General features: G+C 35.8%; 1 protein-coding gene across 1 annotated transcript in view; it reads right to left on the reverse strand.

Annotated features, from left to right (window-relative positions):
- The window catches only part of Mgam (maltase-glucoamylase), a 226,757-nt gene extending 205,309 nt beyond the window's left edge, over positions 1 to 21,448 (reverse strand). The window contains exons 1-11 of the mRNA XM_077109605.1: positions 21,427 to 21,448; positions 21,138 to 21,241; positions 11,383 to 11,503; positions 10,298 to 10,407; positions 9,629 to 9,780; positions 8,984 to 9,155; positions 7,246 to 7,345; positions 5,072 to 5,184; positions 4,407 to 4,532; positions 982 to 1,113; positions 718 to 834 (exon numbers count right to left, since the gene is read on the reverse strand). Of these exons, the coding sequence (XP_076965720.1) occupies positions 718 to 834; positions 982 to 1,113; positions 4,407 to 4,532; positions 5,072 to 5,184; positions 7,246 to 7,345; positions 8,984 to 9,155; positions 9,629 to 9,780; positions 10,298 to 10,407; positions 11,383 to 11,503; positions 21,138 to 21,241; positions 21,427 to 21,448 (1,269 nt within the window). The remainder of the gene's footprint in view (positions 1 to 717; positions 835 to 981; positions 1,114 to 4,406; positions 4,533 to 5,071; positions 5,185 to 7,245; positions 7,346 to 8,983; positions 9,156 to 9,628; positions 9,781 to 10,297; positions 10,408 to 11,382; positions 11,504 to 21,137; positions 21,242 to 21,426) is intronic.
- Between the last annotated feature and the right edge of the window lie 5,220 nt (positions 21,449 to 26,668).

The following is a 26,668-nucleotide window of genomic DNA, read 5'->3' on the forward strand; positions in this document are numbered from 1 at the left end:
GCCACTTGAGGAAAATTTTGTTTTTTAAAAATGGTTAAGTCCGTAATGAGTGAATCCATTGGAAAAGGGTATTGTTTAACATACTGATCTTCAACTATGGTTCAGCCTTCTCTATAACTTTCTCTGCTCTCAATTCTAAGAAGAGTAAATTGGGAAGTGTTCACTATAAATTTCAACTGACAGTTTATGTACTCTAATATCATTTACTTTTCTCTCTTCCTTCCCCGTCCCATTTTTCTCAGACACTATACTCTGAAAGGGTCCTCAGAGGTATTAGAAGTGAACTGGTAAATCAGGCCTTTGTGGGAAACAAGTGCAAATAAAAATTCGAGAAAAAAGCAGTCAAACTTATCAAATACTACAAAGAAATTGAGTAAGAAAGCATGAAACATTTCCATTGGATTTCCCACATAGAAGGTAACTAGTGCCATTTTCCAGAGCAGTGTCAATGACATGATAGAGGAAGAAGGAGACTGTGGTCAGCATTGAGAAGAGCTGAGGTGTAGAAGTGGACACTCAGTGTGTGAGCTCCTGTTTAATGGGGCCAGGCTAGGGAAGGCATGTAAGAACTAGGTTGGCTGGGAGATATTGGGGAAAGAAAGGGCAAAGGAAAGTTTTTCCTCAGAATCTACAAGTTATCTTCAAATATACAAAACAACCCCAACACACACACACTGCCATAGCCCTCTTCCAGCCCCAGCTTCCCCATTAAGTTACCTCCCCAATGAGTGGATTCACTCCATCTGAACTATTCACCCATATCTTCATAGCAGAGCCCCTGTCATATGGGCCATAGGGATGGCTCTGGGAAGAGTTGTTGGAGATGGCTGGATCCTAAAGGGAAAAACACATTGGAGAAACTAACTTTAAACTGAAGGCACTGAAAGGAGACTTGGAGTTGGGGACCAAGAGGAGAGTGAGGTGTAATGATCAGAATGAGTAAATCCCCGATTTCAGAGGGGGAAAAAAGGCTGTATGTACCACAATGATAACCAATTTCTGTCCGTTATTGTGTAACTCCTTAACAAACTCAGGGAAGCCGTTAAAATCCACTGGGTCATATGTGAAGTCCCTCTTCTCATCCATATAATCAATATCGGCATGTTGAACATCCTGAAAGAATACAAAGTACACAATTCAGTACCTGAGTATTTCCCTGTTCAAATGGGTCATTCAAATTAAAAAAAAAAAATGTGTTATTTAAGATAAATGCCAACTCTGTGCTGGGCTCTAAACAGTCTTTATTAGTCCCTGGCATCTAAGTGCTTTCTTTTCCCAGAGCAATTTCAACAATGAATGACCCATTATTTCCCTAAGGCTTGACTCCACTTCTACAATTAACTTAAAGCATCATTTATGACACATACTGAGGCTATCAAAGTAAATTTTACCTTGACCTCAAAATAAAAGAGGAAGGAACTGTCTCTTCTTTCACTTCTCTCTCATTTTATCACACTACCAATTATGTATTACTTCTCTTCTACTTTAAATCTTTGGTATCATTCTTTTCTAATTCACCTGTGTGAAAATAGTGGATCCAGAATGACATTTACTCTTGCTCTAAGACACAGTTGTTTTCTCCAAGGGAGTAGTATGGGGGGGAAGAAAATTTTTCCAGAAACTTTTTGGGCTTTTCCCTTTGCATCTCTTCTGAAACCTCTTTCCCCATTCAAAGCATACAAATATTTTATTACATATATATATATACTGTATCTGTCTGCCCATTTAAAATGGGCAGAACTTGAAACATATATTTAACTCAGTTAATAGCTTTCAATTCCATGTCTCCATGCTCCCTTTGACATCTCACTTCACTATGCACTAGTAAGAGTCCAATACTGCCGTTCCCTAGCATCCTTCAGAAGGAAATGACTATATATACATAAAAAGAAGGACATCAAAAGTAGAGAGCCATTATAAGGGTAAAGACTTGAGCTTGAAAGTCAGTTTCTCTGGTTGTCTGATATTAAATGGGGCTTATAATCTTAAATAGCATTCTCTTTTTATAATTAAATTCTTTTATTTATGTATGACAGTGGAATGCATTACAATTCTTATTACACATATAGAGCACAATTTTTCATATCTCTGGTTGTATACAAAGTATATTCACACAAATTCATGTCTTCATACTTGTACTTTGGATAATAATGTCCATCACATTCCACCATCATTTCTAATCCCATGTCCCCGTCCTTCCATTCCAACCCCTCTTCCCTACCTAGAGTTTGTCTATTCATCCCATGCTCCCTCTTCCTACCCCACCATGAATCAGCCTCTTTATATCAGAGAAAACATTTGACAGTTGGTTTTTTGGGATTAGTTAATTTCACTTAGCATTATCTTCTCTAATTCCATCCATTTTCCTGCAAATGCCATGATTTTATTCTCTTTTATTGCTGAGTAATATTCCATTATGTATATGTGCCACATTTTTTTATCCATTCATGTACTGAAGGGCATCTAGGTTGGTTCCACTGTTAGCTATTGTGAATCATGCTGCTATAAACATTGATATGGCCGTGTCCCTGTAATATGCTGTTTTTAAGTCCTTTGGGTATAGACCAAGGAAAGGGATAGCTTGGTTAAAAGATTTCCAAGAAATTGCCATAGTGCTTTCCATATTGGCTGCACCAATTTGTAGTCCCACCAGCAGTGTATGTGTGTACCCTTTTTCACACATCCTCGCCAACACTTATTTTTGTTTTTCTTCAAAATCAAAACCATTCTGACTGTAGTGAGATGAAATCTTAGAGTGGTTTTGATTTGCATTTGAGTTCTTTATATATCCTAGATATTATTGTACTATCTGATGCATGAGGGGTAAACATTTCTTCTCAGCAAAAGAAACAATCTCTGAGGTGAATAGAGAACCTATATCTTGGGAGCAAATATTTACCCCTCACACATGAGATAGAGCACCAATATCCAGGGTATACAAAGAACTTAAATACCATTCTAACAATAAAATGAGATTTTTGAGACAACTAAAGAATTGTACCTGCCAAAAGAATTTAATACATGGTAGCTCTCATTATTTCAGCAATTGTTCTTATGATCCTTTGCTTCAGTTCTGCCTACACACTTCTCTGTTATTCCTCCCTGCATCTTCATCGCTTCATGCACAAAGTTGCTAAGGGATGAAGAATAAGGAGTAGTGGGGGCTGTGGCCAAAATGGAGAGTGGGTTCATCCACCCAAATGTCTGGAAGCACTCTCATCTTCTGTTTTCCCCTATTGGTCATAGGCCTTTGTGTGTGTGTGTGTGTGTGTGTGTGTGTGTGTATACATCTTTATTTTTAAGTGGTATCAGGGATCAAACTCAGTGCCTCACACATGCCAGGCAAGCACCCTCCCACTGAGCCACGACCTGGCCCAGTCATAGGCTTTTTGAATCTCAACTCTTTCAAGCATTTTCTTTTATATTTCATATTTATGGACTTTTTTAGACTCAATTTAAAACTGTCTCTTGAAGCTCTGCTTCAAATACAAAATGACCACATTACACGGAAGGGCAAATTCTGCTTACTGCCTACTCAATAGCAGTCAGAATACGAATGCAGAAACAGATGGAGCAGAAGCCCATCATATTTAATAATGTAGTGTCAGTTGTGTCTTGATCTGGCTATGTGGTCTCCGTCAAGCTATTCCCAGCCCCCGCTTAGCCTCAGTTTCTTATCTATGAAAAAAAGATGCTAATCTAGATAACTCAGGGCTGCATGCAGGATATCTTCCCTTTTGTCTGAATCTTTGGGGTCTGAAATTACTACCCTTCTTCAATTTTTCCTTAAAATATATATGTAAAGCACATTAATCAGCAAAGCATGGGGGATGATGAATCTGCACCATTCATTACCTGACCACAGAGATAAGAATCAAGCTTATACCAGAATCTTAGAGAAACTTCTGAAGACACAATATCATTCTTATGGTCAGTCCCTGCCATGACACTTTTGAATCAAAACAGTCCAAGCAACAACATATCTATGGTTAAAAAAAATCTATACTGAGAAGTATTAAAATATTATAACCCAAGATAGAGAGAATATTAATTTAAGAACTAAAATTAAAACACATCATGTAAGCTGTAGTCAGTGCATATGTATGAGAAAATTTTTCTGATAAAACTCCTAACCCATAATGGTAGTCTCTAAGTACTCCTCCCACTCAAGAAAACAAAAACAAAAACAAAACAAAACAAAAAACAAAACAAAACAAAACAAAAAACCTAGGTCTCCTTGAAAAACTGGTTGTCCAACAAAAAGTCTAGTATTCTAAATATATAATAATCTTTTTATTACAAAAAAAACCCTAAAACTTCAGGGAGAGAAAGTATGAAGAGCTGTTCTTATTCATTCCTCCAGGGAATTTCTTGATTTTTGGAGAATCACTTAAAACCTCACTTACATAAGGGAGTTGTGCTGCCCGGTTTCTGTTCCAGACTTCTTTCATGTTTTCTAGGGTTCCATACTCATATCTGCTGAGGTGGAATCCAAGTGCCCAGTATGAAGGTAGAGCTGGCCGCCCAATAAGCTGAATGTAATATGAAAGATATAGGTTAACAATATTCTTACATAATAAAATTTTGTCAGAGCATTGGTTTGTTCTTTTGTTTCCTGAGACAGGGTCACACTACATTGCTCGGGTTAGCCCTGAACTCTTGGTCTCAAGCAATTCTCCTGCTTGAGCCTCCTGAGTATCTAGGACTACAGGTGAGTGACCACCTGACTCTAGGCATTAGTTCTGAGGCACAAAACATACCCCATTTTCCAATGCACTGATTTCATTTCTGTCAGCATATTAGTCTATTTTTCTACCCCCTTTAAAAATCATTAAGGGACAGGCCATGTTTTGGACATCTTTATATTTTCTCCTTTTTATAACCTAAAAATTCTATAATCCAAATTAGCATATAAACTTTAAAGTCTCAAATTTGTTCTTTAATGAAATCTGCTTTTTTATTACAAATTCATGATAGTAGATTTCTATGGTCACACTTGCATATTAAATTTACTTTTCTTGAATACTTGCAATGTAGGCTTCCTGTCACAGTCACAGCATCATAAGTTTACCTCTAGATATTCTTGAACAACTTGCTCTGGTGTGTTTCCCAGGAACACATAGAAGTCAAGAATGCCCCCAATGGTACGGTAAGTGATTGCTGGGGCAGGCTGGAGGGTGACCTCTAAAATGATCAGAAAAGAAGAAATAAAAATTAGAATTCGTTCAAAATTTAGAGATGAGGATCACTAAGGATCTCAATTTTACTATAGTGATCTTAATGCCTCACATTTTGCAAACAAAGGGCCATACTCTTTTTCTGAAAGTCCACCTCCACATGGCATGGGAGTCAAAGCTTTTGTTCCCTGACAGACTTTAATAAGACGTGACTTAGTGTCTTACCTCCTTGTGCTAAGACCCAGGCTCTGATGAAAAAGTAACTAGGTCTCGGTCAAGCTATTCCCCTCTAGCTTAGCCTCAGTTTCCTATCTATGAAAAAAGGGATGCTAATCTAGATAACTCAGGGCTGCATCCAGGATATCTTCCCTTTTGTCTAAATCTTTGGGGTCTGAAATTACTACCCTTCTTCAATTTTTCCTTAAAATATATATGTAAAGCATATTAATCAGCAAGGCTTGGGGGATGATGAATCTACATCATTCATTACCTGACCATAGAGATTAAGCCATTGGAGCATAATAATTATTTGGGACTGAAGATATTTGCTAACTGAGATTCCTGATCTGCCTAAAAGCATCACCTCCAAAAGAACTTAATTGTCATAAATTTCCTTCCTAGGAGCAGCTCTAATTTTCTTTGAAACAATAAGCACCAATAGACATTGTCATAAAACAATTACATCTCCCATTGATTTCCCCAAGGGCCTATTTGTCTTTCAAACAGTCACTCACTTCTGAATAAATCTCTTTTTTCCCTTCCCTTACAAGTTGGTAGATAAGCCCCAAGATCTAAACATCCTTTTCAGTTACTCATCACTAAGCACTCCTATATGCAAGCACTTGTAAATAAACTGCCTCTTCCTTGCTGATTTGTCTCAGCAGAATTAAATCTGGGAATTAAAATCTAAGAATTAAATCTAAGAGGGTAGAAGGAAAATTTCCTCTTTCTGAATTTCACAACCACATGTTATACTAACCCATATTCCATCTTTATGGTAAGAATATAACCCAGCTAGACATACTGAGGTACTAACTTCAGTGAATCTCAAATCAAACAAGATTCAAGCTGAAAAAAAGTCAGATTACATCATAAATTCAAAATCCTTTTAAGCCCCTATCACCATTCTTAGAAATCTGCCTTTTTGCCTTGGTTTCTATGTAGGGTCAAAAGACCTCAAGCTCTACTGACATACTCTGGTTGCAGGAACAACACAAGCAGAATACCTAGGATCTTGGGGCTTCACTAAGTCTGACTTGATTTGTTTTGATTCCTTCAACTACCTAAAACTGCAGAGTCCTTGTGTTCTTTCAATCTATTCTTAGGCTATCAGGTTTTCTAGAATCATTTTACATCATCTAGAGTGCTTCTCAAACAAACTGTGGTGAAGGATATTTTTTGAAAATTTAATTTTCACTTCACTGCAAACTGATACTTCTGTAAAAGAACATGAAAATGAATTATTAGGGAAAAAGTTCATTCATGCACTTGGGTGCTACAGCAGTACTTCCTATTATTTTCTTTACTGATCTTACTATAGGATCCGAAACAGCTTGTGAGCAATCTACAGACCACACTTTGAGTAGCATTAATATAATGGTCCTCAATTAAGAAGAGGATAGAGATCAATATCCTATGTCCATCTTTAACCCTGGGAGATATTGATACCTCTCCTCTTATCCTTCGGTGATTCTACTGGAACTGCCACTGGAACCTACTGAATGTAAATTTAAAGAGGAAGAAGAACTAATTTTTAGAAATTGTCTCAAAGTAAATTATAAGGAAGTAACCCTTAGCTATCTCAACTCTATAACAGAAAATAATCCACCGGAGGCAACCAGATTCAGGGAAGTGAGAAGCTAGGAGAATAATTCCTTATACATGGCTACCATGTGGTCAATAGGTCAATGAGATAAAGACAGAACAACTAGAGAACATAAGGCCCTAAGCAATAGCTTAATCACTCTTAAAGGGACCCATTCCTTTTATCATAGTGCTGTAAGAAAAGGACTTAAAAACTGTTCTTCTGTATGTTTGCTTTTTCATGACTATCCCTTTAGTCCTTTACCCATGGCATTGCTGTTCATCAGAAACACCCCAAAGGATAATCCACTAGCATCTTCAAGGCACAGGAAAAATGTCTGAGCACCATACAAGTTATTTCCATCCTGCAGAAAGAAAATTAAAATCCAAAATTTACTACCAAGTAGTCTAAACATCACATTGCTGGATTAGTTTAGAAAAATCAGTCCTAATCATGTGAGGACACTCATGGCTAATGAAGATGCAAATAAATTCTAAAATATAGGATCTCTATTTGGTTGATGTTTATCAGGTGAACTAGTTTTCTGTTGCAATGAGCCAGCTATGAGCACTCATTTAATAAGTATATGCTGGTTGTGATTACCTGTTAGGTGAAAGAATTATGAAGCCATAATTCCAAACAACTCTCCATTCAAAGAAGCTTACCTTGACCTGATTTAACTTCATCTGCAAAAGTCCTACAAATCTTCATATGAATCAGCAACCAGATGGAGCTCTAATCTAGACTAGTTTTCTAGACTCCAGAATAGGAGGTATCAACCCAGACTCCCTTGGGAAACCCTAGGGATGGAAGTAGACATTTCTGTACTTTTTAATTTCCCCAGATGGATGCCATGTGTAGTCAGTTATAAGAATCATTGCTCTAGAACAGTGTTTGTTAAAGTTTGGTGGACATATGACTTACACAGGCACCTTAGTTACACAGGAATTCTAATTCACTAGATGGTGGGAGGGACTGAGAGCCCACAAATCTCACGTGGTGCTGCCTGTGCTTCACACTTTGAGTGGCAAAGATCTAAGGCTCCATAATAAGTGATCATCACCAGCTGTCCTGATGTCACTCTTTTCTGCTTTTCTGATGGGCATTTGTGTAGCCATGCGCATGGATTTTAGGTGAAACATAGTACAGACTAGATTCTTTATCTATTAAATGCAAACTGTTTTACTTTGGCTATTGATCTGGCTTCTCTGAATCTCATTTTTGTCTGTTAAATAAATAAATTATTATTATTTTTCTGAATTCTTTTGCTATATATAAATAAAATCACTGCTTAATAAATTATTGCTGGGATCTCCTTTCATCCAGGCTTCTTAATTCCATACCCTAACAAAGTTCTGTTTACTCAGCCAAGTCTTGAACCATAGAGTATTTCTAAGTTGAAAAACAATGCTGCCTCAAGTTTTAGCAATCAAAAAAAAAAACAAATAAAAATAAAATTTAAAAATAGTAGCAACAACAAATTATTTTACCCCTATGCCAATTATTCTTTTCACAAAAAAATAATTGATACATTGCTTTGGCTGGGACTTTATCCCATTTTTCTGACAAGGGTGGTAAGTCAGTGATTTTTTAAAGGTCAACCTAAAATTAGGCACATCCTAAACAACTATTATTCAGACTACAGCTTTTAAGGACATTTTGTCCCCAACTGGTTAATTCAAAGGGAAAAATATACTGTAAAGTAGTTGGCAGTTACTGAGCACTTCCTCTGGAACAGACATTCTTCTAGATACTTTATATGTTTTGATTCATTTAATCCTCATGACAAACTTATGAGATAAATACATTATCCTCATTTTATAGATGAGGAACTGAAGACACAGAGAAATAAATAACTTTCCCAGAACCACATAATAGTAAGTACCAGAGCCAGAATTCAAGCCCAGAATCTTACACCTCACTACTATACTGTACTTCTAGAAGTGACCTTCAAGTATGAGGCTACAATACTCAATGAAAAGAGCCCATCCTGAAAGCTTACCTTATTGGGGGTTGTGTCCCTCGTAAATATGGGCCAGGTCTTCCAATTCATGTCATGCCGGTATTGTTGGTGCACATGTTCTCCCAGACCATACACATTAGCACTAGGCAGGCGGATGGAGAGCTGCAGGAACTGATCCGCAAACAGGAGGGGCCCGATGCTTGAGTCAAACCTAGACACAGGTGGAAAACACGGGAATGGGTTGGGCAAGTGCAGTGGAGAGAACATAACTGCTAAAAAAGTGGTTTTTATATCTCTATTTAATCAGTCCCATTTGCCCCGTGTGATGTTTTACCATGGATGCTAAGACACATAGATTCCTTTAGGGCAGTTACAATGTGGCACACTTCTCATATTTGCCCCCCAGATACCCAATCTCATGACCAGAACACTATATTTTATGATCACAGATTAGCAAATATTTACCGTTGGGCAGATGGTGAGATAGATCAGGAAAGAAAGGGAAAAATGCAGAGGGGGAAAACGTGCTGGTGCAAACAGAGGGAGAAAATATATATACATTTGGAGGCAGAGTCCATTCACAATTGTGGGCTCACAACCTTCAAGAATATTATTGAAATGCACCTTCCCCCAGCCCACATACCTCCCTTCATCATCTTCCCTAGATAGGTGTTCAAAACTTACAGAACACGATTGTTGCTTCTTCTGGTCACTTTGATGCTAAATGGCTGTTTAGAGACCTCAACTTCATAGTTCAAGGAAGCAGCAGCATTTTCATTAAAGGGTTGTACATGTTCATGGGGCACTTCATACCTGTCCTTGGTTTGGTCAGTCAACTATACAGAGAGATGAATAGAAAGAAAGCCAAAATCAAAACCTTTCTGATTTTCCAAAATATAATTATCCCTACCAACACCAATGCTACCCAGGAACTGGCATTTTGCCTAAGAATGTATTCATTACATTACCAACTTTAAATGATTAACTATTGAGCATGAGTTAGGCTTGTATACTGCAAGTCTGCAGAGATGGCTCATCCCTAGAAAATCCAAGGCTGTGATAATTCTGATTCTTTTTTTCTTATTTTGTTTTGGTTTGATTTTGGCTACTACATTTCACATGGTATCTAGGGCAAATAAATGAAAGTCAAAAGTGCACCAATGAACTCATTTATTTAGGAAATTATCACATAGAAGGAAGACTATAGATGACTTCAATATACAAGTACTAAATAATAATGACAACGGAGAAAAGTACCTACATTAGCAAAATTTTCTACCTAGTCAAAACTATAGTCATAAGGTTGGAAAAAAGAGCCTCTTAAAGATTTTTTTAAAGTAAACAAACTATAACCTTAAAGTGGAAACGGTTGGATGTCTGGTATTCGGCTGTGAGAAGAACGTTGTCAACATCATTTCCAAATGGGGATGAAGAAGGCAGAGTTTTCAACTGGGCTGTGAATCCTAACATGTAGGAGAGAAAAGGTTTTCAAAGCTGACATTATACATTTGCAAATAACAGCCAAATAAAAATTAAGCTTAAGGTAAGGGACTGATTAAAATGTTTTATTTGCCAAAGAAGAAAAAAGGCAAAGGTATTCATACATACATACTATCTTAGATCAGATCCCAAAGTTAAGAACTATTATTAACTTGTACAAAAACCTATGCCTCTCTTCTACAAAATATGATTGAAACCCCCCAAAGGTTTAATTCTTGTTCTAACAGACTCATTCTGTGTTGACCAGATACTCTTTACTTTTCAGCATATATTCATTATTCCTTCTCAGTTATTTTCATAGTCCATTATGGGTGATCATGTACATTAAAGTCATCTCCCTAATTGAACAGAAAATCAGGTGAGAGCTGAGGCCTTATAGAAAAGCCCATCAGACCAAGAACATCTGGAAGAGGAATAGGCCTTATCCTTCATGCTAGGAGCATGCCCAGAGTAGTCACCACTGTTACCCTCACAATGTTCACGGTGATGCTCTTCATTTTAGGGTTTGGAGGAATAAGAGGGCATGATCAGCCCATGAGTACTGACATTGACTAGGTAACTTTTGTAACATATTTAAAAAATTGGAAATCATTTCATTTTGTAAAAAATAAGACTAGAGTTGAAATTAATCTCAAAGCTGAGTTAAAATTGCCCATTTTAAAAGTGATAAACTTGAGAAGCAAAAAGATTATGACAATTACACAAATTCATAAAGGTACATAAAGGTGAAGCTAGAACGGAACACGGTTTCTTGACTCACAAGACAGAGGATGATAGCTGTTTGGTGTCAAAATAAGTTCTAATTCTTGAAAAGAGCAGGGCCACCTTCTGTCACATGTGGTGGTGTGGCAGCACAGCAGTCCCCTGTGTGCTACCACAGGGCTCCTCTGGGAAATACAAAGCTAGCCTTCAGAAGGTCTGGAGCTGCTGCCTCTTACCTGCATTTGTGTTTACAGGATCCCCCTGCACTTGGTAGCCATGATTCTTAGAATAGTAGCACCAAGGAATACCTATAGCTCCCTGAGCTTCCCAACAGCAGCCACGCAGGTCACATGTAGCCTGAAACAAGAGATGAGTCAAAATAACTCCATTTAGTTGTAGAACACTATATTTCAGAAAATGTAAATCACCTAATTTGGGGTTAGGACATCAATAAATTCATTTTACAAATAAGGAAACTAATCATTAGAGAAATTATGTATGTTATATCCCCAGTGGCTTCTACTCACAAGGAATTTTTCCTTGTGAAAGAGTATAGGAAGCACAATGCATTCCATGTCTTTCATCACATTAAAATTGATAAATATTTTTAAAATTCTAAAGCATAATATTGTTTTATCACCAGTAATCTAAAATTACAAACAACTCTTCATTTATATTAGCTTTGACTTTTAAAATCAAAAATACTCTGCAATGAATTTTACTCAGAAAACTTCAATCAAACAAACTTTGCATTGACTTCTAAATATATATGTTGCATATTTGTGTGCATTCCACACATGTGACATATCTATGGTCTCTTGACTCCTACCAAGGCAGAAAGTAATCTTTCCTTACACTCAAATAGATCCTAATTCTTCCTTTAAAAAAGTGCCTGCCTTATGCCACAATTAATGACTAAGTCAAGTGGAGAGTAAAATGAATATAATCTCTTTCTCACACCAACTAATTTTGGGAAAGAAACAAATGTAATTACAAGAAAAAAGCACATTATAGAAATCTCTAGTCTTCTATGTGGGATGATCTAGGGACTTGGAGCTAATAGAAAATAATGGGATTCACTTCATAGAAGAGATCACAGAAAGATTGTGACTTCTGTCTTGTTTTCTCCCTTTCACTTTCTTTGTTGGAATACTTAACTCTGGAAGGAGTCATCATATAATAAAAAAGGCCCACATGGCAAAGAACTGAGGTTCTCAGTTCAATAACCCCCAAGAAGCTAGCTCTTGACAACAATCACATGAGCAACCTTGTCAAAGATTATCATAATTTCAGAAGAGTCCTTGATTGCAGTCTTCTAAGAGACTCAGAGACAGAGGCACCTGGCTAAACCAAACCTAGATTTTCAATTACAGAAACTACAAGAAAATCAGGCTTATTATGTTAAGTCATTAAGTTTGGGTATAATTTATTACACAATAGTAGCTAACTCGTACATCCTACCACATCATTTACAGATCAAGATCCCAAGGCCCAGAGGGTAAAGTTTCACAGATATGAAATAACCTACCAAAAGGTACTTGGATATTGAGAAGACAAGACCAAAACTAAATTTCTCCCTGTCCTTTTCCTTTTTTTTCTGAATTCTGGGTTGAATACCACTATGCACACCTTTAGGAGGATACAGCAATGTTTTAAAAATGATAAGGAAAAAAACAGTTATGTTGAGCTATATGAGCAATTATGTTTAATCAAACACTAACTTTTACATTAATAGCAATTTCAGGTTATGTATCCCTTATCTGAAATGCTTGGGACCAGAAATGGTTTGAATTTCAGATTTTCAAATTTTGGAATATTTGCATACACATAATGACATATTTTCAGGATGGAATCCAAGTCTAAACACAAAATTCATTCATTTTTCATGTATACCTTACAATATACAAAGCCTGAAGATAGTTTTATACAATTTTGAAAATAATTTTGTGCATGAAAGAAGGTTCCATAATGTAGAATTTTTCACTTGTGGTATCATGTTGGAGCTCAAAAAAAAATTGACTTTGGAACATTTTGGGTTTTTAGATTTCTGCATTAGGGATGTTCAATTTGTATTAAGGGTCAAAAAATGATGTCTGTTTGTGACTTATCTTGCTGTAAGATCAGTTTTCACTATGAACTAATCAGCAGTTATGATTTTGTTCCTTCCTTTCAAAGCGCACTTAGATGCAAAGTCATTATACAGAAAAAGAGAAGGACACTGAGAGTGGTGTTAAGCAGAATGGCTTTTTGCACACTCCCCAGAGCTTAATACTTTTTCATTGAACTGAAAAGGGCAAAGAGCAAAGTGGTCAAAGCAGTAAGGAAAGTAAACAGCCTCTCTTGGCCAACTCAAAAACACCAGCTCCTGCTATTAAACACAGCAATTAGGGAAGCGGGAGAAGCACAGCAATATCCATATGATTTGTAAAACCCAGTAAAACGGTTTTAGATGGAAGCTGTGAGAATGATGACATGAATAAGATGAATGCAAATTAGACCCAAGATATAAAATGCCCCTTTAGTTGGGTATGAGAATTAAAATTTAACAGGTACTGCCAAAACAATATAGAATGTGTAACTACCATTACAGTACTGAGGAGGAAATGAGGATGGGGGCAGAAATCCTCTGTTCAGACAATAAGGAAAGAATACACCTGCTTTTGAAGACTCCAGGGCAGGAAGTAGGACATTAAAAAAAAAAAAAAAGACCAAATGGAAAGCACAAAACCTAAGAGGGAAAGCCATGTCAATTATCACATGGTTTAAATACTTTTAAAACAAAGATAATCAGATTACATTTAAATAACTAAATTTAGATAAAAGTTTTTTATAGGTGTTATATCCAAAACTTAGATTTGAAAAAGCACTGGAAGTAAAAGGGGATCACACATATAAAAAGCATGCTAAGTAACAAATCAGCATTAATAGCAGATAGATATTAAGTTAATATTCATTGTTAGGGAGACAGAGTCATGGCATGATTTCAATCCACCAGGATCATCTCACACCTCAAATTTGATATGTACTAACAATAAAAAATTCAAAAAATATATAGAAAAATATTTCAAACTCATAAGGTAAAACAGGGGGAGATAGCACGTAATAGAATATTTTTATGGTACTGCCCTCAGTAACTGATAGACAAAGAAGACCAAAAATGTAGATATTTCACTTTTTATATAATAGTCAGCCCCCTATATCCATGGGTTCCATACCCAAGGATTTAACAAACATCAGATTAAAAGTATTTTTTAATTGTGCCTGAAATGTGAAGGCTTTTTTTCTTATAATTACTCCCTAAACAACACAGTATAATAACTCTTTATATAACATTTACACTGCATTAGGTATTGTAAATAGTCTAGAAACGATTTATAATATATAGGAGGATGTGCATATCATATCCATTTTAAATAAGGGACTTCAGCACTTGCACATTTTTATCCACTGGGGGTTCTGCATGATGGTATACAGGCTCTTACATCAACACAAAGATCAGATGGAAAGAAACCAGATCCTGAAGTCACTGTTAAAAATCCAATCAACTCTCCTTGACATTTAAAAGAGAGAAGAAATAAAAGGAGCAAGTATTTTACACCCAAAGTCCCCAGAACCACAAAAGAAATGAAAAGTAGGCAGAAAAGAAAATCCAGGTTCATAAATGCAAAGCCTAAATGAAAAACAAAGCATATGCAACATTAATAGAAATCAGCAAGATTAAAAAATAATGACAAAGTTTCCACCAGAAATAAAGAAATTTAATATTAGAAAACCAACTTGTGTAATTCATCATCATAAATCATCAAATGAAGTATGTCATATAGTCCTTTAAATTCATCAGCTATTCATGATAAAATTCTTAGCAAACTAGGATTAAAAAGTCACTTCATTCATTTGATAATAGGAATCTACCAAAAAAACTATAATAATTATCATAATAAATGGTGACATGTTAAAAGAATTCCTTTCCAAATCAGGCGGGGAAAAAAGCCTACATGGCCTGTATGCATTAGTGCTTGCAGTTTAAAAATACACCAGAGGTCCTAACATCACAAGGGACAAGAAGAAAAGAGTATATTAGACTGAACAGGATGACATCAAGTCATCATTATTTGAGATTTAACATTGTCCAGGAAGAGATCCAAGAAAATTTGAAGGACAAATTTAGAACAAATAATTCAATTATTGTTATATTGCGTTCTTTATTTTCTTTTTAAATTTGAAACTTTTTCCTTTTCACCTGTAGGCATTTAATCCCACTAGAATACATAGATAGCAAATCACAAAAACACAAAGCCTGAGGAGCTTCATTTTCTCAAAATAAAACACTTCATCAAAACGTCATCAAAGTAGATGTTTGCAACATACGTAATATAAATAAGACTTAGAATTTGAAAAAATATGAATGAACAGATAAAAAACTTGCACACATCAAAAAGATAAACATTTCAATACATAATTAAGAACAAAGAAAAAATTCACAGAAATAACTGAAAGATGTTCACCCTTGCTAGAATTCAGGAAAATTATCACTAAGGTCACAAAGGGATACTATTTAATAACCTTAAAGTGTCGAAGTTTAAAAAGACTGTCAATTCCAATGTTATTAGGGATGCAGAGACTGTACTAAGATGGTAAATTATAGTCACTTTAGAGATTAATTTGAAAATATCTAGTACACTTGAAGCTTTATACCCCAAATCAGACACATGTAAGTAAAAATGTTTACAGAACTAGTCATAATAGCATCGTTGCAACCACAACATATTAGAGAAAAACTAATTTCTTTTATCCAAAGAAAGGATGATTTTGATACACTGTTTCACAGTGAACACAAATGAATTAAAGAGATACATATCAATTTGGATAAATCTTACAATGCTAAGTGAAAAAGATTGCAAAACATGCATTTTTGTTTAGAAATTGAGTATACCTACTGCTTATTAGTATATATGTAAATAGTGATGGTACAAAGGAATCATGATGGATTTCAACTTTGGAATGTGGTCACCTCTGCAGAGGGAGCTGGGAAAAGTGATACAGCAGGGGAATACAGGAGAGTTCATCTTTGCTGGTTCTATTTTCTCTCTTAACCTGGATTGTAATTCTGCATTCTTGGATATCTTAAGTTATTTATTAATAATTACTTCAAAGGAGTTCAGTTCTAATAGAGCCAAGGTGAGAAAAACAATTATCTATTTTCTTGACCTCCTTCCTTTTCTGTGAGTCCCAACTTATTTCCCAACCTTCTATATACTGAATTACCAAAAACACTATAATAATCATGCTAATAAAATGAAAAGACAGACTAAAAACACCATATTTTCACCAAAATACCTTCCAACATAATAAATGATGATAATGTACAGCTTTCCCTTTGTGGCAGAAACATCTTACTCTAGAACTCTCAAACCATGATCTTGTTAATTCAAACTCAGAAACTTTACAACTATAAAAACTTAATTTGGCTTTTTTTTTTTAGAGAGAGAGAGAATTTTTTAATATTTATTTTTTAGTTTTCGGCGGACACAATATCTTTGTTTGTATGTGGTGCTGAGGATCGAACCCGAGCCGCACACATGCCTGCTACCACTTGAGCCACGTCCCCAGCCCTTAATTTGGCTTTTAGGAATTGCAGTTCAGGAAGCACAGGTTCAGATAGCTATGAATCTGTGTTTGAGGAAGACAGGAAAGGTGGGAGCTTATGTGAGCAAGCAGTATCATTTTATTAAAAAACTGTAAAAATCTCTTGGGTTTGGGGGTGTTTTTGTTGGAGTTCAGAACAGAGGTTAAGTGATTGACAGAACAATAAGAAAAGAATATATATATATAAAATAAAAAAATAAAATAAGAATATATATGAGTAAAAGTGTCCATAAAACCGGAGCCTGATCATCTCTTGATATGCATATTGAGTTGCTGGGCACAAGGTAATTATCTGATTATCTTGATCTTTGTGCCTACAGTCAAAGGCTGAAGGTGACTGAAGTTTATCACAGCTAGAATCCTGTGGAAATCCAGCTTCCTTAAGGCTCCACTCTACTTTGAAAAGCTCTTTCAATATTGCTTTTATTGTGAGTTTTCTTTATTTTCATACCCTCTGCTACTCCACCCCACTCTGATCTGTATTTTCAGTAGTTTACCAATCTTTACACTTATTAATGACTATTCTGAGCCAAATAAGCACTCCTCTGTAGCTGTATAAAATGGCTGCGAGGGGCTGGGGATGTGGCTCAAACGGTAGTGTGCTCGCCTGGCATGCGTGCAGCCTGTGTTCGATCCTCAGCACCACATAGAAAAACAAAGATGTTGTGTCCACCGAAAACTAAAAAATAAATATTAAAATTCTCTCTCTCTCTCTCTCTCTCTCTCTCTCTCTCTCTCTCTCTCTCTCTCAAAAAAAAAAAAAAAAAAATGGCTGTACCTGCACCCCTTCTTATTAAATGTGGGCTGGCCCATGACTGATTTAATCAACTTAGTACAGAAAAAGTGATGCTAAACTGCTTCTGGGCTTTTACTTGAAGAAGGCTGGCAGCTCTCTCCTTCCTTGTAACCCTCAGCTATCATGTAAGAAGTTCACTGCCAGGCTGGAGAGTCCAACAGGAGAGATTTCAGACTATGTCGAAGGGTAGAGGAGCCTGTGGTCCCCCTTATAGCCAAGGTGCCAACCGTGTGGATGAAACCATCTTGAAAACATCCCAACTAGATCAGCCATCAACTGAAACAACCAAGTAATCCTAGTCAATGCCTCTTATGAAAATCACACTGCCAAAACCTGCCAAGTCTCTGACCTATAAAATTGTGGGACATAATCAATTGATTGTTTTTTTAAGTCACTAAGTGTGGAGTAGTTTGTTTCTCAGTAGTTAAAAAAAAAAAGAGAGAGAGAGAGAGAGACTCTTCTGTAAGAAACAGAGGACTTAGAGCAATTTTCATGAAGCTGGTGCTATGGTTTGAATGTATCCCCTCCAAAATGCAGGAGTTACCAAGGCAATGATACTAAGAGGTGGGGCCACTAAGAAGTGCTAAGGCCTCCAGGGCTCCTCCCCTGTGAATGGGATTAGGGGCCCTTATACAGGTGGACCCCTCCTGCCTTCTTCCCTGTGAGGATGCAGCAAGACTTAAACAAATATGTCACTCTGCCCTCTCCATGGTTTAGACTTTCAAGTGTCCCAAATTGGAATATGATCAATCTCCAGAGAACATTTCCCAAGACCTTAGAGATCACTAAATTCTAAAATCTTTTTAATCACAGAATTCAGTACAGTGTTTAGCAGTCATTTTCTTAATGAACAAATTTATCTGAGCATATGTTGTCTCAATCACTGATACAGATTTGACAGTATGCAAGGAAATATGATAGGAATCAAGTCATAGATATTTCAGCAGCAAAGCCAAGATAAAAACCTGGTACTCTGGTTTTCCTACCATGCTCTTACTCAATGTCTACACTAGCAACAACTAGCAAATCATAAACATAAGTCTATTTGTGGGATTTTATAGCTCACTGCTTTTCCTAGCACCAGTTAATGGCTCTTAACTGATGATGTGTAAACACAAAGTAATTTTAAGGGTGGAGACTCATAATGATCTTGGCAAAATGCAACATCTTTACTAGTGTATCATAAAACTGAATCCTTTAAATACATTGATAAGAAACTAGAATGGGGAAAAAGAAATTATAAGCCAAATAAATAATTGATAAGTAGCTAGAAAGTGTTTACTACAAAAAGATAATAAAGTTTCTGAGTAAGAAAATATGTTAACCTTACCTCTCAGATATCATGGTAATAAATATTACCATTATTGTCTATGGAAAATGCTTAATTGCAAAATGCTTTCAGCATTTTGTAATGGTTACTTAGGGCACACTGGTTTATTTTAAGCATGTAAACCTGGACTCCCATGTTTTCACAATACATTCTAAACTTGAAAAATCAAAGTGCTTAAAATTATTATCTACCATCTCCTTCCTGAGCTAGGTATCTGGCATTTGGCTAAATATTTCTGCTTTCTTCCATCAATGCAATCTTTTAACTCAGAGTTCTGAAATTAGAGATGAAAGATCAAGGATGAGGAAAGTGATTGGCACTTCCAAAACTAATAGATTTAAAATCATTGTAGAAACCTGTGTCTAAAATCTTCATGGGTGTGTGTTCTAAGTGAAGTTATAGAGGTCTAGAAAAGGTTAAAGAGAACCTTAGAGGACAAAACAAAGTATTTGAACTTGACCCAGTATGCAGAATGAGCTTCTATAAGTACAGGAGTTTTGGGTAGAAATACAATCAAAGTAGAATGTTGAAGAGAACAGTTTTAATCATGTTTAATCAAAATGGAATAAATGAAATGGAATTCAGAGAGATGCTAGGAGGCTACTGGAATACGATGATCTAATAATGTGTTGAGAATGAAAATGAAGTACTTATTCTGGAAAATATTATTGAAGGGCTGTTTTGAAATACTGGTCACAGGGATAACATAAGTCTATTTGTGGGATTTTATAGCTCACTGCTTTTCCTAACATCAGTTAGCAATTGAAGGGAAGAGCTAAGCAAAAGTTCTGTTGATTCTGACTCAAAGACCAGAAGCATAACAGAACCCTTACAGTAGAGAAGGAAAACCAAATAATGAATTCAGGTGTGATAGGAAGGCATCCAGTGATAATGCTCTCTAACCAGCTGCCAGCCCAGAGGTAAAGATCAGGACTAGATGTAGATCTGGATGAGCTTTTCTTCTGAGACACATGAAAAGGACCCCTGGAGTGCATTCACACACACACACACACACACACACACACACACACAAATGAGTGCTTGCCAAACACGTGTGAGACATTGGGTTCAATTCTCAGCAACACATAAAAATAAACAAATAAAATAAAGACATGCTGTCCACTACAACTACAAGAATTAAAAAAAAAAAAAATGAAGAAGAAGATAGGCTGCAAAACACCAAGTGTTTAAATATGGCGGGGGAGGTATCGTGAGTTTTGACTGAGGTCTCATTCCTCACTGTCTTCACTCACTTACCTTTACCTGAGATAAATAAGATGACTATTTTGATGTGTTTACCTCTCATATCATACCCCCCTCTACCTCACCCCATTCCCCCAAGAAGATTAATCCACTAGTGGAGGTTTATCCTCTAATAGGAAAGAAAAAATATCTTTTAATATAAAAGCGCCTTAGAGAAACCAAAAAAGTAACTCCCTAGAACTTCACAGATTACTGCAGACCACTAAGAATGGGATGGCTATGGAGATGAGTGTGGGAGTGCCATACAGACCCATTCTGTATCTGATACGCATCTGACACATCATATCAGTGGACTTCATTCAAAAGGCTGCACTTGGTTTTCATTCAGATATCATTTTTATTCTCAAAGTAAAAAGTAACTGACAGGGAGTATGCCAAGTTTATTATGATAATCAGGTGCCCTTCAGTCAGTGATCAAGAAATACTAACATAAATGCCCACGTGCTGCATTATCTTCGCCCTTGTATTAATTGCCTTCTTCCTTCCAAAGCATAGCTCTTGAAACTTTGTCCTTATTTTAAATCATGTTTAATGTAAGTGTAGGACTTTTATTATAGACTCGATAACACTTTGGAATTCAGAAAGAAGGGAAATAGACAGAGGGTAAGAACAAATGCAGTGACGGAATCAAAGAGAACTAATCATCAGTACTCTTGCCAGATGAAATGTAAATGTATTTCTAGTAAGTTTCAAATCTTACAAGTGACATTCTTATACTAAAATCTTATTTGTTGTTTCTCTGAAATTCAAATTTAACTGAGCAGCATGTACATTTATTTGAATCTGGCAATCCAAGGGAATTTTCCAGCTTTTCCTCTCCTGAAGCTACAAAGTCCCACAAACACAAATATAGAATTAATATACCTGAGACTCTGAGTCAAGCCACAAAAAGTTCAAAAAAAAAACAAACCATTCAGTGGTATATATTCTTAAATTTAAAAATCCAAGAGTCAAACCTTTGTTGGTGGCTGGTCAGGGATGCAGTTTATCCGTTCAGATTCAGTTACCACTGGGCATTCAGTAGAATTAGGGGTGATACTTGTGGTCCCAGGATCTGGGGCTATCCCAAAAGCAAACATAAAATGACCATCACACAGACATAGAAGTATCACAAACATTCAAGCATTCAAAGGCCTCGCTGTTCTCAATACTTGCAATCGTATTCATTCCACTACTGACTGGACTTACTCTGGTATCCTCAATAGTTGTGCATTTTCACTTTATAAAGCTTTCCTTTGTTCTTACTGACTCTATTTACCTCTACCATGCTGGTATCATCTTCCTCTACCCTTCTGCCCCTCCCCTACAAGAGAGTACATGCAAAACAAAGAACTACACCATTAGATCTGAAGTTCATAAAAGTAGGAACCAACTTCCCTTTAGTCTAAGGGTCAGCAAACTATAGCCTGCAAACCAAATCAGGTTAAAGCCTGTTTTTTGAATGAAGTATTCCTGAAACTGTCACACTCATTTGTTTATAGCTGCTTTTAGGCTACAATGGCAGCACTGAGTAATAATGACAGAGATGGCATGGCCCACAAAATCTAAAATATTTACTATCTGGTCCTTTACAGGAAAGTCTGCTCTGGTCCTTTATTCCTACCCCCAGTAGCTGGTACACACTGAACATGTTCAGTTCCATGATAATCATCCACCTCAGTTCAGAGAACACATCTGAGCAATGCCAGTCTCCTGTAAATACAAAGTATCATATGGAAAATAAAATGTAAGGGAAACCCACCAATCTAGAAACTGGCAGCTAGAACCTATGCCAGGGCTGAAATCTTTGATCTCAGATTTAAAGATTTAAAGAAAAGGCACTTTTATTGCATTCAAAAATAAAGAAATTAGCTTTCTTTGAGGCAATCTGCAATAAATTAATAATGACATTAAGACACAACAATGCTGTTTTTCATTGTTTTCTTTTCACTAGGATCTCCAATTCAAATATGGTGGATTAAATGAACTCCATATTTGAACCAATTTCAGCATAAGGGTTTTAGTTACACTTTCAGATTCATAGAATTAAACTCTATCCAGTCTAGTATTCCATGAAAAGTAGAAATTGCTATAGCTGGGGGTGAGGCAGGAGACAGAGAAGGTTTTCCTCTAGCCACGGGTTGACCTTCATTGCCTGGTTGCCCTAAGAAGTTGCTCCTAGATAAACAAGATGGGAAATCCTGGATAGTTCAGCATAATCCAGACCATCTTTATTTACCATAATAATGTAATGAACTTTTATTAAGATGACTTGGGAAGGATTTTTTAAGGAACCAAACAGGCATAAAATATTTTGATTACATACTTATTTGACCCCCTTTCACACAGTATATTATTCACTATCACTAATAGAATCAGAATTCTTCAAAAAAAATTCAGCAAATATATTTGAAGCGTCAGTTTTGAAATTTAACCCAGTGCACTAATTAAATTGGGAAATTAAAGTTTCAGAACTTAAGCCTGTAAGAAAAAGCTATTGAGCTTCCACAGTATTAGCTAGATGTTCCCCCAAACACATACCACCTGCACACATGTACGTATACACACACACTCTCACACCAATGAATACAAATGCATTGCTTCCCTACCGTTGATGATGGTTTTACTTTGATAAGAGAAAATAAATGGAGGGAAAGCCCAGAGTTACTTGTTACCTTTTGATTCCGTAGAACCTGTTGCTAAAAGCACAATTAAAACAACAGCAATGATGAACACTGCGAGCAGAAGGACACTAAGGATAATCTCCAAAGTAGTGAATTTTTTCAACTTATTTCTTGCCATCTATAAAAGGAATGAAAATAATTTTAGATTTAGTAATTTTGTAATTATAATTTTATCATGTAATTTATAAATTTATAATTTTAGATTTAACAAATTTAGATTTGTATACATACTTAGCAGTTTGTTAATGGAAAAGCTCAAATGTATATAATGAATAATATAACAAAACTCCAAGTACCCATCAACTAAATTTTAAAAATCATCAATTAATAATCAATCTAACTTTGTCTTTATTCCTACTTACTTGCCTCCCTAATTCTAGATTATTTTGAAGAAAATCCTAGATTTCAGAAATTTTATCTGAAAATATTTCAATGTTTAAAAGATAAGAATTTTTATAAGACAAGTAAAATACTATGATCACACCTAAAATGTTTTTGCAATATTTTACAAGAATTCCTTAATGTCATCAAATATATAGTGAATTTTGAAATTTACCTCATTGATAAACTGTTAAAGTCTGCTCATTTTATCCTCATAAGGATACAAGTAAGATTTATACATTGCAATTGGTTTATGTCTCGGTCATTTTTAGTCAATAAGGTTTGTTCTGTAGTTTTTCCCCACAATCTGGGATTTTTAATTGCATCTGCATTAATGCTAATGTGTTTCTCTGCTCTTTTAGATATAAAGTTTTGATCAGATTCAGGTTTGATTGTTTAGTAGCAATGGTACATAGAGGGTATAGCATCTTCTGGCAGGAGACCAAAAAATCTAGTGAAGATTCTCTTTTGATGATATTTTTCCCTGTGATGCTGTAATTCTTTCATTCTTTCTTTGCTTATTAGATAAAATATTTCTATAAATAGAAGTCTACTCTATCATTCAGTTCATAAAGATGCTGCAATTCTTTCATTCATTATTTGTTAGAATATTTCAATAAACAGAAATTTTCCCTATAATTTGGTAATAAAGATGCAATTCACAAGGGACTGGTGGCATGTTGAATTCTTCATTTATTGGTTTTCAAAATAAGGAGTTGTTTTCCTAACATCTTGTAAAGGGGAACAATGACTTGTTTTTAAGCATCCTCATGAAACCATGAATTTAAACATATTTTATCTGCATTAATCCACTGATAATATTAATTCTGATATCTTACAGCTTTGTCCAGCAGCAGCCTCTTTAAGCCGGAACTAAACCCTGTTGGTATAACCCTAAGAGTCTTTGTTAGTTTTCTTCCTTTCTGCGCAACACAATCACCTAGGCTCATCTCGTACATTTCCAGCCCACCAATCTGAAATCAAACATCTGTAAAGAGTCATGGTCCCTTTTAGTGGGAAGAACGTTTAGAAACCATAGTTTAGATGAGAGCTGATGAGATTAGCCCAGAATTTTAGAACTGCAAACACTTTATGTATCATCTTAACCTGAGTTGCCTCTTAAGGTCCTCTAAGAAATCTTGGAGGATTTTCACTTTCAAAGAAAAATATAAAATATAAAAACATTTAATTGTTTCCATGAGTTGAATAGATATTTCCTTCCAAATGCATATGGTACCTAATGTCCAGTGTGAGAGTATTAAGAGGTAGAGGCTTTGGAAAGTGATTATCAGGAGAGCTCAATTCTCATGCTACTCAATGGAGTATACAGAGGAGTGGCGGATGTATACAGTTAATCACTGTCCTTATCAACTTGTTCTGATATGATCTCCTTATCTGCTATATGCTTTATGGCCCCACGTGTTAGGTGGCTGATACTTTACCTGACATTCAGGTGCACAGAGCTAAGAAGAAGATCCATGAGCAGCAATCTTGCTTACTCAAGGCCTACTTTCTTCCCTACCCACCCACCACTCCTTCCCCAAGTTGAATAGATTTACAAGATATATTCCTTTATTCAAGAAGAACTTGCCCTTCCTTCTCCTCTCAGGAATTAATTTATGACCCCCTAACTTAGACACTGTTCGTCTTCTATTTCATCTCCAGTCTATCAATGCGTCCTCCCATATTCTTCTCAGGAAGAAGCAGTCTTCTTCAGGTTTTTTTGCCCACAGATTCAATGACAAAAGGTGCTTCTCATAAATTAATAAGAAATTGCTGTTAGTCGATGTAATTCACTGTTACTTTAGGAAATGGAGCTGAGGGCTACCCTTCTCTATAGCAAAGATTGCCTTCTGTTTTCTAAAATAAATTGCCCCAACTCTAATCTTTCTTACCTAGACTGTTTCCATTACCTCACATTCTCAAAGGCTTTATAAGAAATTTCACAATATTGATCTTGCTTGCAAAATTCCGTAAAGATTAATGGTCTTCCACACTTGATAAAATTAAATTAATTAATAAGGCAAAGAGTAACCTTATTATCACTGACAAGGAAAGAAGTTATCAAAATGCCCATCCAAGAGATTATCTCTCTGTCTCTCTCTTTGGTGAGTGCTAATAGTTGTGAGATGGCAAATTGTTCATTACACTAATATCTTAAAATTTTCCAAATATTTATACATACTATGTTTGACACTATGAAGAAACATCCATGCATTTCTGGTCAAACAATAAACATCATCTGCTCAATGAAGTCTAGGTAAAAACTTAAAATTACTCACACCTATAATCCAGTTATTTCATTTATAGAAATTTATCCCATAAATACACGGGTACACTTGAAATCGGTGTAAATTGTTTTATTTGTAGCATTACATCTATCCACTGAGGACAGTGGATACAAAGAGTAAATATAAAATAAAATTCAGCATTATTTAAAATAATGACAGCAAATTTTTTTTTAAAGTTCAAAAATTCTTTGCTACTCCTTCCATTCTTGAAGGGTAGGCTGGATTTAGTCACTCAGAAAGGATGGCTTCTAAGACTAGGTTATAAAAGTCCTTGAAGCTTCTTCCTGCTCTTTCTCTTGAATCATTTCTTAATGAAACCAGTTTGCCATGACATCATAACACTGAAAGAGGCCCATGGGAATTTCCAACAACTTGTACAGAAATGAGGCCTTCTGCCCAGAACTATCTTGAAAGCTAATCCTCCATCCCCAATCAAGCCTTCATATAACTATGGTCAATGGCTGATCCCTTGGCTAGAACTTCATGAGACCCACTGCCAAATTTCTGACCATAGATGCTGGGTGATAATAAATGTTGGTTTTTAGCTACAAAATTTACAGTAATATGTTGCCAAAGGTAGATAACTAAATACAAAGGTAAATATGATTTTTTAAATAAAACATCATTGGCATGTTTCAAAAATCTGCTTGTCTCTTATCAAAAGACAAGCTTCATATATTCAAATATGGTTGCCTGCTCTATAGAACCATATATATGTACATATTAATATGTATTTTCTAGGTGTACAAAAGAAATGCTTTCTTAAACCTTAAAAGAAAAACAAAACAACGAAACAAACATCTGTCCAGCATTACCTGATTCACCCTCCTTTCTGCATTACAGGGAATGTGATGAGGAAGCCCACTATCTCAATTAGGAATACAATTTAAGAAAACAAGATCAAGGGGCTGGGATTGTGGCTCAGTGGTAGAGCACTTGCCTCACTTATGCGAGACCCTAAGTTGATCCTCAGCACCACATAAAAAAATAAGTGAAATAAAGATATTGTGTCCAACTACAACTGAAAATAAATATTAAAAAAAGAAAGAAAACAAGATCAAGAAAAATGACAAAGGTAATTTTTTAAAAGGAGTAGTTTAAATAGTGTTAGGTGCTTCCCCCCACCAAAAAATTGTCATTAAAAATTCATAC

Source organism: Callospermophilus lateralis, chromosome 1 (assembly GCF_048772815.1).
Source record: "Callospermophilus lateralis isolate mCalLat2 chromosome 1, mCalLat2.hap1, whole genome shotgun sequence".
In the NCBI taxonomy this organism is placed as follows: domain Eukaryota; kingdom Metazoa; phylum Chordata; class Mammalia; order Rodentia; family Sciuridae; genus Callospermophilus; species Callospermophilus lateralis.